The 12,861-nt window shown below is 41.8% G+C and overlaps 1 protein-coding gene across 1 annotated transcript in view; it reads right to left on the bottom strand.

Moving 5' to 3' along the window:
* Window positions 1-12,057, bottom strand: part of LOC103811125 (leucine-rich repeat-containing protein 1-like) — a gene marked incomplete at its 5' end in the record, with an annotated part of 13,562 nt that extends 1,505 nt beyond the window's left edge. Inside the window, 4 exons of the mRNA XM_009084077.1 lie at window positions 498-634; window positions 2,634-2,806; window positions 3,752-3,867; window positions 11,965-12,057. Of these exons, the coding sequence (XP_009082325.1) occupies window positions 498-634; window positions 2,634-2,806; window positions 3,752-3,867; window positions 11,965-12,057 (519 nt within the window). The remainder of the gene's footprint in view (window positions 1-497; window positions 635-2,633; window positions 2,807-3,751; window positions 3,868-11,964) is intronic.
* Window positions 12,058-12,861: the final 804 nt, after the last annotated feature.

Here is a 12,861-nt window from a genome sequence, read left to right as displayed (position 1 = left end):
TGGACACTATGGTGGTTTCAATGCAAATGGTAGAGTTATAAGCAAAAGAAAGAAAGAGGCAGAGCAAGAAAGAGACTGAAAATAGAAATTAGAGAGACAAACAATGGCAAACTTAATGGAGACACATGCAAGAGTGCTGGAACCCTAAATTAGACTCTATATACTTTCAGGCAGTAAAGCGTCACAGATGCAGAGAAAGATCCTATCTTCTTTCTGGAAAGAAAACATCCTGAGCAGACAGAGGAAAACAAAGCAAAACAAAGACTGGCCTGCATCAGAACATAAAAGTTATACTCAAAGCAGAAAGGAAAAAAAAGAAAGGTGCTTAAAGTCAATATAAAAAGTTTCAGCAGTCAACACGAACAGGTTATGCAACCGAAGTCCACACAAAGCATGCAGCACAGCTGGAATATGCACAGCAAGAGAGCACAGATACTTCTGACACCTCTCATTAAAGCCACAGTGTCTGCAGTAATCCAAAGGCTTGGGAAACATACCATTTCATTATCCTCTTCATCCTTCTCATCTTCCAAGAAGCGAATTGCACTGACTCTATTCACTGCTCGCTCGTTCCACGTCTCGTCTGACATTTCGTTCACCAAACACTCCAGTGCACCACATCGTGGGAGGTTATCTGTCAGGACAGGAAAGTGTCACTCAAGATCCACAGCAAGGTGCATGTGGAGTCACACATTCAACATTGTTGATAACCAATATCCAACCAGTCACTCATTCAAGATTTACAAGTGGCTATTTCTATGTCTTTTTTTACAGGAGACAAACCTTGCTTTAATTTTCTGTTATCAAGTACACACACTAATTAGTTCCTGTATAAATGAAATATTTCCGTACTTGGACTGCTTCATGTTTTAAAGTACTGATTATATCAAAGAATCTTAGAATTTAAGGGTTGGAATGGACCTTCTCCAGGCTGAACAGCCCCAACTCCCTCAGCCTGTCCTCACAGGGAGATGCTCCAGTGTTCTGAGCAACTTTGTGGCCTCCTCTGCACTTGCTCCAACAGTTCCATGTCCTTCTGATGCTGAGGACACCAGAGCTGTGTGCAGTATTCCAGGTGTGTCTCCCAGAGCAGAGCAGAGGGGCAGAATCCCCTCCCTTGCCCTGCTGCCCACACTCCTGTGGCTCAGCCCAGGATTCCATTGGTTTCTGGGCTGAGCTCACACTGCAGCTCATGCTGAGCTTCTCATCCACTGTCACTCCCAAGTCTTTCTCCTCACTGCTGGTTTCAGCTAATTCCCCATCCAGAGCTGTGCTGTGCCTGGGGTTGCCATGGCCCAGATGTAGGACCTTGCACTTGATTTTGTTGCACTCCATGAGGTTTGTATTGTTTCACCTCTCCAGCCTGTCCAGGTCCCTCTGGATGTCCCATCCCTTCCCTCCAGCTGGGACTGCCCCACACACTTGGTGTGCTCAGAGAACTTGCTGAGGGAGCCTCAATCCACTGTCCATGTCACTGACAAAGATGTTGAACAGTGTTGGCCCCAGTATATAACTGAATACACTTGCCACCATAGAGGCTTTTCTTCTGGGTCACAGATGCCACCTGACATTAGACAGTTCCCTAAATGGCATTATATAACACAGGATCATTACTTTTACAGACCTCATCCTTTTAGCATTGCCAGGCATACACATCCAACAATCTTAAATCCAGGCCTTCAACCCTTGAAGCCCTGAGATTCATCTGGAGAGAAGCAAATCTAATTTCTAATAGTAAGGTCTTTTTCTACAATCAGTTCTACCTCAGTTACTCTTCTTGAACTAGCTTAATCTTCTCTAAATCTAAAGGGGCTAATTCATTTACTTATTTTTATTTTTAATGCAATTTGTATTCCTAGAATCCAGAAGGTGATATAAACCAGAGACATTTCTACACTCCTGCTGCTTTAATGGTTTCTATTTGCTCCAGCCACATAGTATTGAAACACTAGAATTAAGTCTTGGTACCTACAATACAGAGATCTACAGCTGAACTTTTCTTCTTTGTACTCAGTGGGGAAGAGTACACATGATTTTCTCTTAAAAGTCCATTCTTGGACTGGATAAATTACTCTGCAGTGATTACAGCAGAAGTTTAAATATTAGCTCAGATGAATCCCCTTGAATGCTCACACAGAGCTATAAAATCTTGAGGACAAAGAACATTCAGAAGTCACTGAAGCAACAACCCAGACAACAGAGAAAGAGTTCATGGTTCTACCTGACCCAGAGGGAAGTTTCAGCACAGAAGTAAAAATAAGTAAAAGCAGCTTATACTGTAATTCTACACTTTTGCATTAAAGTCACAGTGCCTGCAGGTATCCAGGGTGAATATAAAGTTACTACATCTTTGCTTGTGAGAAAATTAGCTTGCTAAAAAAGTAAAATATCTATTGCTTACTACTAGCTATGCAACTGTTTTCCTGGCAAAGAGTTTTTCTGCCAAAGTTGTTCAAGTCTTTCAAAGACTTACCAAAAAAACCCCAACTTTAAACATGAAAATTCAACCAGAACTTTGTTGCTTTGCACATTAGAGTTTATTCATGTTTCACAAACCTTTATGGAACAGGCAACACAGTAAACAAAGAAGTAGCACTTCTGTACATAATGAAGAACTGACTCTAGGCACTTACCTTGGCAACCAGGCTCAGAAGGCATTTGAGGAAGTAATACACATGTTAAAATCTTTTCTCCTGTCTCAGGGTCTGTGTCAGTCTGAAATGTCAGCAAAGGTTGGGACTGGTTATCAGACAACCACAAAGCCTTCAGCTTTAAGGTAGTCAGTGAGAGGGGAAGATACGTCAGCCTAGTTCAAAACAGAAAAGTAAAACAGTCAGGGTGATCTCTAGGAGACTTAATAGATGGTCATGAAGTCAACTCTTAAGTAGATATTGCTGAGTAGGAATAAGCAGGATGGAAATGGATTCTCCAATAGAAGGCAGTGCAGCACTCATCAACTCCCACTACTCCATTCCTTTAAAAAGTACCTACAGCTTTACTTTACACCATAATCCTCTGGAGCTGTGCAGAACAGGTAGAACTCTGCTGAGCTTTCTCTGCTCCAGTGAAATGCCCTGGAAGGCAGACAGCTGCTCCTGCTCAGGAGCCTTACCCATAAACAATCACCAGAACAGAAATATCTAAGTGCCTGTGAGACAATCACATTGCATAGATGAGATTCCATTTGCTTTTCCTTCTTTGGTTTGTTTTTTTCTGAGTTTCATTTAACTTCCTACTAAGCAACTGAACTAATTTGCTGGTTTATGCTTCAATCCACTCCTTTTTGCATGTTGATATGTGAAGCACAGTAAGATTCATGAGAAGCTGCAAGGTCAAAGTGACTTTCCTTGTTCCTTGCACTGTACCATGAAGATAAGACACTCAGTCTCAGTGTTACTTGATGTTATGGCTGGTAGTTTCAGCTGAAGCTCTACCAATTGCCTAGATACTCAGTTTTAATTCAGAAATACACAAATCCAGAAGGTTGGGGTGTTTTTTTAAATCCTATCTTTTCATCAGGGTCCAAAAATCACACTCACGATGACACACAACTGATGCTACTTTTAGCCAAGGGCCAAACTAGAAGACTACTTTGACAAGTTCAACAGTAAGACTAACACAAACATCTCAACTGGGTGTTTTTATTACTTCATTCTTAGACAGAATACCTTCTGTATCAGAAAGAATTAAGTGAAAACAGCAAAAGAACACAAAACCAGCAAAAGAATGTGAAAACACAAAAATCTCTTACCTGTTTCCAGCAACATCAAGGACATGAAGTTCAGTGGCCTGTGAAATTTCAGAGGGGATTCGAGCTAATCTGTTGTCACGTACAGAAAAGACATTCAGACTGCAGCAGCCCCCAATCTATATTAGAGAAGAGAAGAAAAAAATCCAAGTCTGGTTTTGTTGCAGTATGGATCATGCAGTATGTCATAGTGAATTCAAGCTACAATGCCTGCCAGAGCCTTCACCCAGAGGTACAGACTGCAAACAGAGTGCTAGCTGAACAGAAGTCTGACCTCAGGAAAGTCTGTTGGAGAAGTCTCTTGAACATCTTTATCTGCAAGTACTGTATATCTTTACAAACAGGTCATATTCTACTTACCTTTCAGAGCCTTCCACACCAGGAAAAGTTTGGTAACAGAGGCTACTCTGCAGACAACACTCACAAAAAACCACCCTAAACTGAGAATAGAACCATCAAGGTTGGAGGAGACCTCTAAGATCATCCAGTCCAACCATGAAACTGTCACTGCTGGAACTCCTAAACCCTAAACCAGATCCTCCAGTGCCACATCAGACACCTCTGAAACACCTCCAGGGATGGTGACTGCACCACCTCCCTGGGCAATATCCCAGTGCTGAACACCACAACGGGGAAAACATTTCTCATAATATCTCATCTGAACCTCATATTTTTCTAGCTTTGTGTTTCACATATTAATTTTGTCTTTCCTCATGATACAAGCAAGTGTAATGGGGCTTGAGGCAAGGCAAAATGCCAAACACACCAATCAACTCCCAACATTTGCTGAGTCCACAAGGAGTAATGAAGAGTTCACAAGAAGCAGAAGTCTTTATGAGTAAAATCTTTGATGCCCTGTTTCATGAAAAGCATCTAATTTCAAGATGATTCCTATATAAACTGGCCTTCTTTAATCTATTCTAACCTAATATCCTGTTTCTACCAGTTTATCCCAATGTCAGCATTTGCACATCCAAGCTAGTGTTTTTTGGTGCAAAAGATAGGATTTTTCAGTTTTACCCTTAGAATATCTCTATTTTCCATCAAAAGTAGATGTTTTCAGAAAAATACACCCTCCACATTTGATTCAAAATTCCCAGAGTCCAGCTCTATGTTCCAGAAGGAACTACTCCTATAAACAGTGATATTATTAGTTGTAGCAACTCAAAAGCTGCTTCAAGTAACTCTTTGTTCCTATTCACAAAGGAAAAGTACCTTTGTTTTCTTATCATACTTTCAAAAAGAACTGTTTCTTTGCCAGTTTCAAAACTCACCATAAGAAGGGGGAAAAAAAAATTATGATTTTTCTCTTACTCTTAGAGGCAAAATATTCCAACACCTTTTGAAGCTTTCAAGTCAAGCAGACATATAGATACCAAACATAGTGAAAGACCTTAGTTCAGAAATTAGAGGAGTTGTAGTCACACGCATCTAAAAAGTTTCTCCTCCCACAATATAGCCAATGTCACTACACCTTGGTCAGAAATCCCCAAACCTGAGCTGAAATTTTTTGTGTTGTTGTTAACGGTCAGTTTTGTCTTTGCAAAATCCACATTTCAGTCCCAACCCAAGTTTGGTATTACAGACAAATACCACAAAAGCTTTTTAACTACTCAAAGGAAAAACAATGTTGATTGAACCTACCCTGTTTATCAAGGAAAAAGCCATTTGTAAAAGGAAGCAACTGTGACTTAGAAAATAAAACAAACAAATGGAGCATTTATACCCCACTCACCTTCCTTTGGATCACAAATGGCTTTTAGTGGAAGAAAGCAGCAATCAGCTGCTCGAGGCTTCTGATTCACAAGCTCTTTACAGTACAAAGTTACAGCTCAACGTTTACAGCTCAACATTCTCTTGACAAAACAAAATCTGCAATGTTTCCCCGAAATCACTGTGCTCTAAGATGCAGCTATTTCACCAAATTATCAGCTTTCCTGGCCCTGAAGCATCAACCTTGTTAGCCATTTCAGCTTGTGAAGCAAAATCCTTATAAACCAGTCGTGAGCAAACACTTCTTAGGGCAATAATTCTGCTATTCACTTTGAACCGTGTATAGACTCTTAAAAACTGTGCCTCGACACATCCACAGAATGCAGTGCCCCAGGGAAAAAATATAGATATACACACTAAGTGTCTAATTGGTGTTTCTAACGTGAGGAGCTGTGAAAAGCAAGGAGTGCAATTAGTGAATGCTGATGAGTTGGCAAGTGATGCCCTAAGTGTGCACAAGGTGTTCGCTGCTCATGGATGAAGGTTGTGTTATTCAGTCTCAGAGCATGGAGGTCCAAACAGTTTAGGCAGACAAACAAAAAGTAAAGCCATGCAGGCCTGATGAGACCAAAGATTCTGTACTTTTGACAATGGAAAAATGCAGCAGTGGAATCAGCCTGAGTCATCATGCATTTGAAGCAGTTTAATGAGAGGTAACAGTAGAACCGTGGACTGAATAATACTTACAGGGTTATCAATTTACCTGACCCATAACTTTCCAAGCGGCTAACAATTAAGAAAATACAAGAGATGTTCAATTTATTTATTTTTTTTAATCCACACTGGACAAAAGCATGCCAACAAATGGAGACAGAACACTTATTTTTCTACTGCCAAAAAGGGTTAGAATTCCTGAATGATTTTAACTTCTGTCATTTTAGCCTCTGTTGTTTTACCTTTGCTCTTTTGGTCAACAGGCAGTTGTTCAAAGGTTTTGTTTCATTCAGAGGTAGTGAGGACCTTTCATGTTAATAGGGCAATGGGGTAGATAAGAAAGAGACACTGAATTCTTTTTATGGAGCTGATTTTAGAAAATGCAGACAGCATCTAACAAGCAGCATTGGGTGAGATATCACAGAGAGAAGACAAGTTGACAGCTAAAAATAAACTAAAATCCTTGTCATTTCAACAAAGCTGGCACCCACCCAGCAGCACAGAAAGACAACAGGTCCAAGGTTTGACAACCAGAGCATGAAGCAGTACCACTGAGGCCAAGTGCACACACATGCTGAAAGGAGAACACTGTTGTCACCACCACGAAGTCCTACAGGATCAGAATGTCACTGGGTTGGCTGAGAGTCACTAACTGAGGATGAGCCATGCTTTCCAAGGCTCTGATCACATGCTTACAGCAAACTTCACCAAACCACCACACACACATGGAATACACAGTTGAGACCACAAGCCCATTTAGCAGCTAAGCACACAGTTCATTTCCAGCACAGACTTCAATTAATGGGGACAAGCACGTGCTTATTTCTAGGCACTAGTAACTGTTCCAAAGACTGGAGGCTTTTAAAGAAGTCCTCACATTCTTCTGCAGTGAGCAAAACATCAGGAAAAGGTATCAAAGGACTTGTGCATATCTAAGTCCTCTTCCTGAGATTTAGTTAATTCTAACCACTTTAAGGGTTATTCACTTGTCACATCATACCAACTCCAAAGAACAGTAAGTCTAGGCAAAACAAAAAACAACCAAAACTAAAACCACAAAATCAGAACCCACATATCAGTCAGGCAGAAAATGGTCATTCCTATGAAGTGCTAATTTGAAGAGCACTGATAATATGAATTCAGAACAAAACTGCCTATTTGCATTCAGGTGGGCTTGCTTGAGAGGATGAGCATCACTAGGACCTCTGTGGAGGACATTTTTCCTCTTTTCTTTTCTCTCAGCCTAAGGCTCATCTTTCTAACTGCTTCCTTGTTCTGGAGAAGCAGCAAGGCTTGCACATCCTCAGTCAGCTTGGCTGCCAAAACTCCCCTCTATGTTCTGATCATGACAGTGTTTAGCACTTCATCCTTCTGCTCTTTTGACACTCATACCCACACTCCCAAACCACCTTAAACATCCCTCCAAAACTGCAAGTCCTAACACACAGCTGCTCTGTTGGTGTTTCTGATGACTCTTCAGCAGACATCAGCATCTGTTAAGTGCTCAAAAGCTATGAATCAACTCTGCTCTCCTTTGCCAGTCAACATCTTTCACGCAGGTACAAGCACTGCAAAATAATCACGATGTGATGACAAACACTACAATTATTATTCTCCAGCATGTGCCTAGTTAAAGTCCAGTGACACAGCTCTTTTATTCAACTCTCAAAACAGCTGTCAGCATCAAGACCTCTCACTAGGTTTATACAATTCTGGTAAGCAGATTGGCAATTTAAACACAGTTTCCAGGGTGTCGGATCCAAAATGTTGTTTGGATTCAAAGCAAATAAAGTCAGAATTTTCCTTGGCTCCACATAAAGTATATTAATTCTTTAACTGCAAGCATAGAATACATTTACAGGTGGAATAAACTGCCCAATTCACTATTATTAACTTATTCAGTTGTTATTAACTTTGAATTGGTTAGGAAAATCTTCAGCAAACTCACTTTGACACCCCCTGCACTACTGGTGAATAGTAGGGGAGGAAGAGCACAGGAAGAGCTTCTCTGCCCTCTAACTCAAGACAGGTTTTCCTGCATTTTTCCTTAGTGCCTTTTCTTCCCTCTGAGACACACAAACACATACTTTTACACAAATGAGGGAAGGGACAGGACATTGGCAGTTAAGAGCAGAAACAACAAAGCAGTCCCAACTTGTTTCTAAAAGAATAAAATATAAAAAGCACAGTTATGGCCAAAAAAACCCAAAACAAACCCTCCTGCAGTTTTACCTTTTAATTATTATTGAGTAATAATGCTCACAATATACCTCAGAGCCAGGAAGGACACATTACCAGATCTCTACAGGTTGTAAAGACTCATTAACAAACGCACATAAACTGGAAAACATTCCAAGGAGGTTATTTATGCAAGTGCCAAAATCAACACACCAGTTTCACCAGCGTTCCAGTGCCAGGGTGGGATTTCAATACCAAAGAGTCACCAGGCAGGTCTTTCAAGTTTAAGGGAAAAAACATTTGTAACTATGAACAGGTTTAGACATTCTCAGTTCTTGCTGAAGTCTGTTTCAGGTTCAGTGTGAGAGGGATTGAGCTGCAAGATGAGATACTGAAGATGAAATCTGTCAGTGACTCAAGTCTTGGTCATACATTCAGCTATTTCACTTTTTACCTTTATCAGCACACAGTACAGAACCCTTGAACCAGGAAGCTTTGAAGAGGTATTTGCACGCAAACTCCTCCACAGTCCCAAATCAAGAAATCTTACACCAAGAGGTAGAGAGAGATTTTACAGGTGTGCCTTGAAATTATCTGGCCATGTCATGGTTTGAGAGACTGACCATATGAAGACAGGCTGAGGAATTTGGGGCTGTTCAGCCTGGAGAAGAGAAGGTTGAGACCTCAGAGCAGCTTATCAGTATCCACAGGGGCTCCAGGGAAGCTGCAGAGACTCTGTGTTAGGAGCTGCAGGGACAGGACAAGGGACAATGGATACAAACCGAAAGAGGGGAAATTTAGGTTGAATATTCGGAAGAAGTTTTTCCTGTGAGGGTGGTGAGACCCTGTCCCAGGTTGCCCAGGGAGGCTGTGGCTGCCCCAACCCTGGCAGTGTTCACAGCCAGGTTGGATGAGCCTTGAGCAACCTGCTCTGGTGGGAGGTGTCCCTGCCCAGGGCAGGAGTTGGGGCTGGGTGAGCTCTGAGGTCCATTCCAATCCCTAAAATTGTATGATTCTATGAAAATCCAATTCTATTAAACTGCTAAGAAAACAAAGAAAACAAACCAACACCCTCCCCACCCCCTTCCCCCAAAACCTCACACCACCGTGAAAAAGCTAGAACTCAGATTATCACACTGGGTTACATTAGAGCAGACACATCATTTCTACATTCCTGTCTCTGAGAGCTCTCTCTGCTACAGGAATAATCCTGGATGGAAGGACAGAGACACCAGCAGGTTGATATGGTATTGGCTACAAGTACTCTTCTCCCTAGCAGAGTTCCATTTTTGCTACACACACATAACCAAACTCTGTCTCTTGGTCTTTTTGCCCCTCTCCAGCAGAAACCAGCCTGTCCCACACCCATTTCTTATAAGGATGAAGAGCACAAATGCACAGCTGTTCTAGCACTCTGTAAGGCAGAGAAGCAATGAAAGAAAGAGGTAAGGAAAACAGCTAAAGAAGGGAAGACACTGGACAAAAATATTTGCAGTGCATGCTCTACTTCTGCATCCAGCTCTGCTTCTGTGAAGGGGAACCAGTGCACAAGTATCAACACTGACTGCTGTACAAAGGTGTGAGACCTCAGTCTCACCCTGATGTCTCAGGAGACATCTTAAGCCAAACAGCAGGCAGGGGTTTTGGAAATGACTGCTGTCAGAAGCTTGTGCCTGGTTTTAAATATTAATAAGTCAGTTTATGATGAAAATAAATGGAAAAGACAGTATGTTTTCTCACTTTCCCAACAGGCAGGAAAAGGGTGACACATTTTGCAGTTTTCTTTAAGTCCTCTAACAATGCATTTTGTATTACTTATTTTTCCCCAAGTCAGTAAGGATAAAAAAGAAAATGGAAACTGAACATTTCACCCAAGACACCAGATTTTCCTCCCTGTCATCCAAAGGGAAACTCAGAATTGGGATCTTTGCCATTATCAGCACATTTCTGATTCCAAGTCTCCAGCTTCTTGCTCAGCATTAATCCCTCTATTGTTCTGCACTGAGCTCTTGACCTCATTACTCCCCCAACACACAAGTTCCATATTCACTCTGCTCCACCTGCTTCTGAAGCAAATCCTTCTCCTCTCACCTCCTGTCCCTGCTTCTTCCAAGCCACACTGCTTGCCCTCGTGCACCATCTCCAACACCATGTACTCCAGGAACTAAGAAAAGTGCTTATACACTACTACTTAAGCTATTCATGATCAATCTGGAAACAAAGTGCAGCAGCAAAACTCTTTATGCTATAACAAACTCAGAGCAATTCTGCTTAAAGGTGAGTAGACATGAAATTGCACAAGTCTCAAGTACAGATATTTTAGGACACCTGTGTGATGTAGTAATTTAAAGTTCTTTGTAAAGACATGGAAAGTTTTCTGCTGAATGAGCAAAAGAACAAAATCACCATCACATACCAATGCAGGAACATACTGTTCCCAGGGTCTTACCTCTTGCTAGCACTCATGCAACCTGTCTGGGTACACCCTCTGCAATCTTCTGTTCAGAACCAGCAGCACCTCTGCAGAGGAGACACTGTCCTGCTAGAGAAGCTGCTCCCTCACCTTCCCCTGACTGGGTGACTGGTCTGTGACATCTCAGACCCAGGACACCGGAATTCTTGCTGCCAGCTCCACAGCAGCATCCTCTGTCCCTGCTTGATCCCTCCTCTTCAGACAATCAGCTCTCCCCCATCTCCTGCCACTTTGCTTCCTTCTCCCATCTCCTCCTTAAGCTGCCCAAGCTCCATAAGGAAGTGAGCCAGAGCTGATCCTCCTCTCAATTTCCATCCTTTGGCTGCCACCCAAGTTCATACCCATCCTGCTCCTCAAGTGACTGAAAGTGGTGTACAAAAGCTACAACCTGAGAGCCACTTGTTGGAGACAGATAGGAAAATTAAGGGACAGAATTACTTGGACAAAAATTACAGAGAAACAGCAGTGCAAACAGAACCAACTCACAGTTCCATGCTCCAGTCACAGGATGCTGCTTCCCCTGATCTCTTTCCTGAATTTACTGCTGAACTAAACTTGTAAGGCCTTTGTGGTATTTAGTTTCACAACAGAAACTTCAGCCTCATTTCATTCCAAACACTGTTACAAAAGACAAGAAGTCCTAAGATTTGAGGCATCAGATCCTCATATTTAAGGACAAAAAACAGACAATATAACTCCAAAACTAAAAACACTGTCACAAGAAAGTCTCTGAGTAGTTTTTCAGAAGGTGAAACTTTCCCTTTGATATTGCTCACGAGAGTGAGGTGAGGAAGAGTCTGGCAGCACTTTTATGTTACATGCAGAAGAGGCATATTGGTGTTTAAATGCATTCACCCTACCAGACCTCCAAGCCTTCAAGTAATGATAGACCTGACACCCACACTGGGAATTACCAGTCACAAACTAACTAGATCCAAGTCTTCTTGTTCAACCCCAAAGCCATTTGGCACTTCCAGGCCAACAAAGCACCACAGCAGCTGTTGAGATCTAATGGACAAGTTCCTGGTTGTGATCAGTTTGGAAATAACACCCAGTGGACCAAAGTGCCTGCTACTTCTTGGAAGCATTTGAAATTAAGAGTTTTCTGTTTGTACAATCACATTTGCACAAAACTTACCTCTTTGGGCAAAGATGTCAGTTTGTTTCTGTCGGCATTCAAATTGTTCAGCTTCTTCAGTTTCCCGATGCTCTTCGGCAATGACTGAGCCAACAAAGACAAAACAATATGCAGACAAATAAATACACAGAGTCAGACAAAACTCATCACATTTTTAAAATGAATTAATAGTCTTGATGCACTTCCAAAGTGGAAGTGTAGTTAATCCTCATTACTGCCAGACCTTCCAAAGAAGATCCAAAGGTTTACACTGCAGAACAAATGTCAAGGAATGTCAGATTATAATACAAATTCACTCATGGATTATCTCTGCACTAAGACTATACACACAACAGCTGTGTGCAGAATGTATATATGTTCATGTTATCTAACTTTAGGTTCCTGGAATAGCTAATTGAGAAAAAATCTCCTAACTTCAGTGCTAAGAACTGACCTCTGGAGAGACATCTTTCCAACAGGTTTAAGCTCCTCACTCAACCAAGAATCAACCAAACTTAAGAAATGATCAAACCTAGATTTTTGTACAGACATCTATTCTCCAAGTGTCACTGTCATGTGAAAGCAGTTTCAAAATAATGGAAGGAAACACCTAATGGAAGGAAGTCTGAGATATTATTTAATTGACCACATGTCATAATTAATACCTGTCTGGAGCAGATCAGCAGAGCAAGAAACAGTACAACAGTACATCAGATGAGCAGGGCAGAACCAACTGAGGTTCAACAAGGGCAAGTGCAGGTCCTGCACCTGGGCACCACTACAGGTTGGCACTGACCTGCTGGGGAGCAGCTCCAAGAAGAAGGACCTGTGGGTCCTGGTGGACAATAGGCTGTCCACGAGCCAACAGAAGGACCTGTGGGCCCTGGTGGACAACAGGCTGTCCACGAGCCAACAGGG

This window comes from Acanthisitta chloris, unplaced genomic scaffold (genome assembly GCF_000695815.1).
Source record: "Acanthisitta chloris isolate BGI_N310 unplaced genomic scaffold, ASM69581v1 scaffold21281, whole genome shotgun sequence".
In the NCBI taxonomy this organism is placed as follows: domain Eukaryota; kingdom Metazoa; phylum Chordata; class Aves; order Passeriformes; family Acanthisittidae; genus Acanthisitta; species Acanthisitta chloris.
Note: the sequence above shows the minus strand (reverse complement) of the source record. Positions and strands in the feature narration are given on the sequence as shown.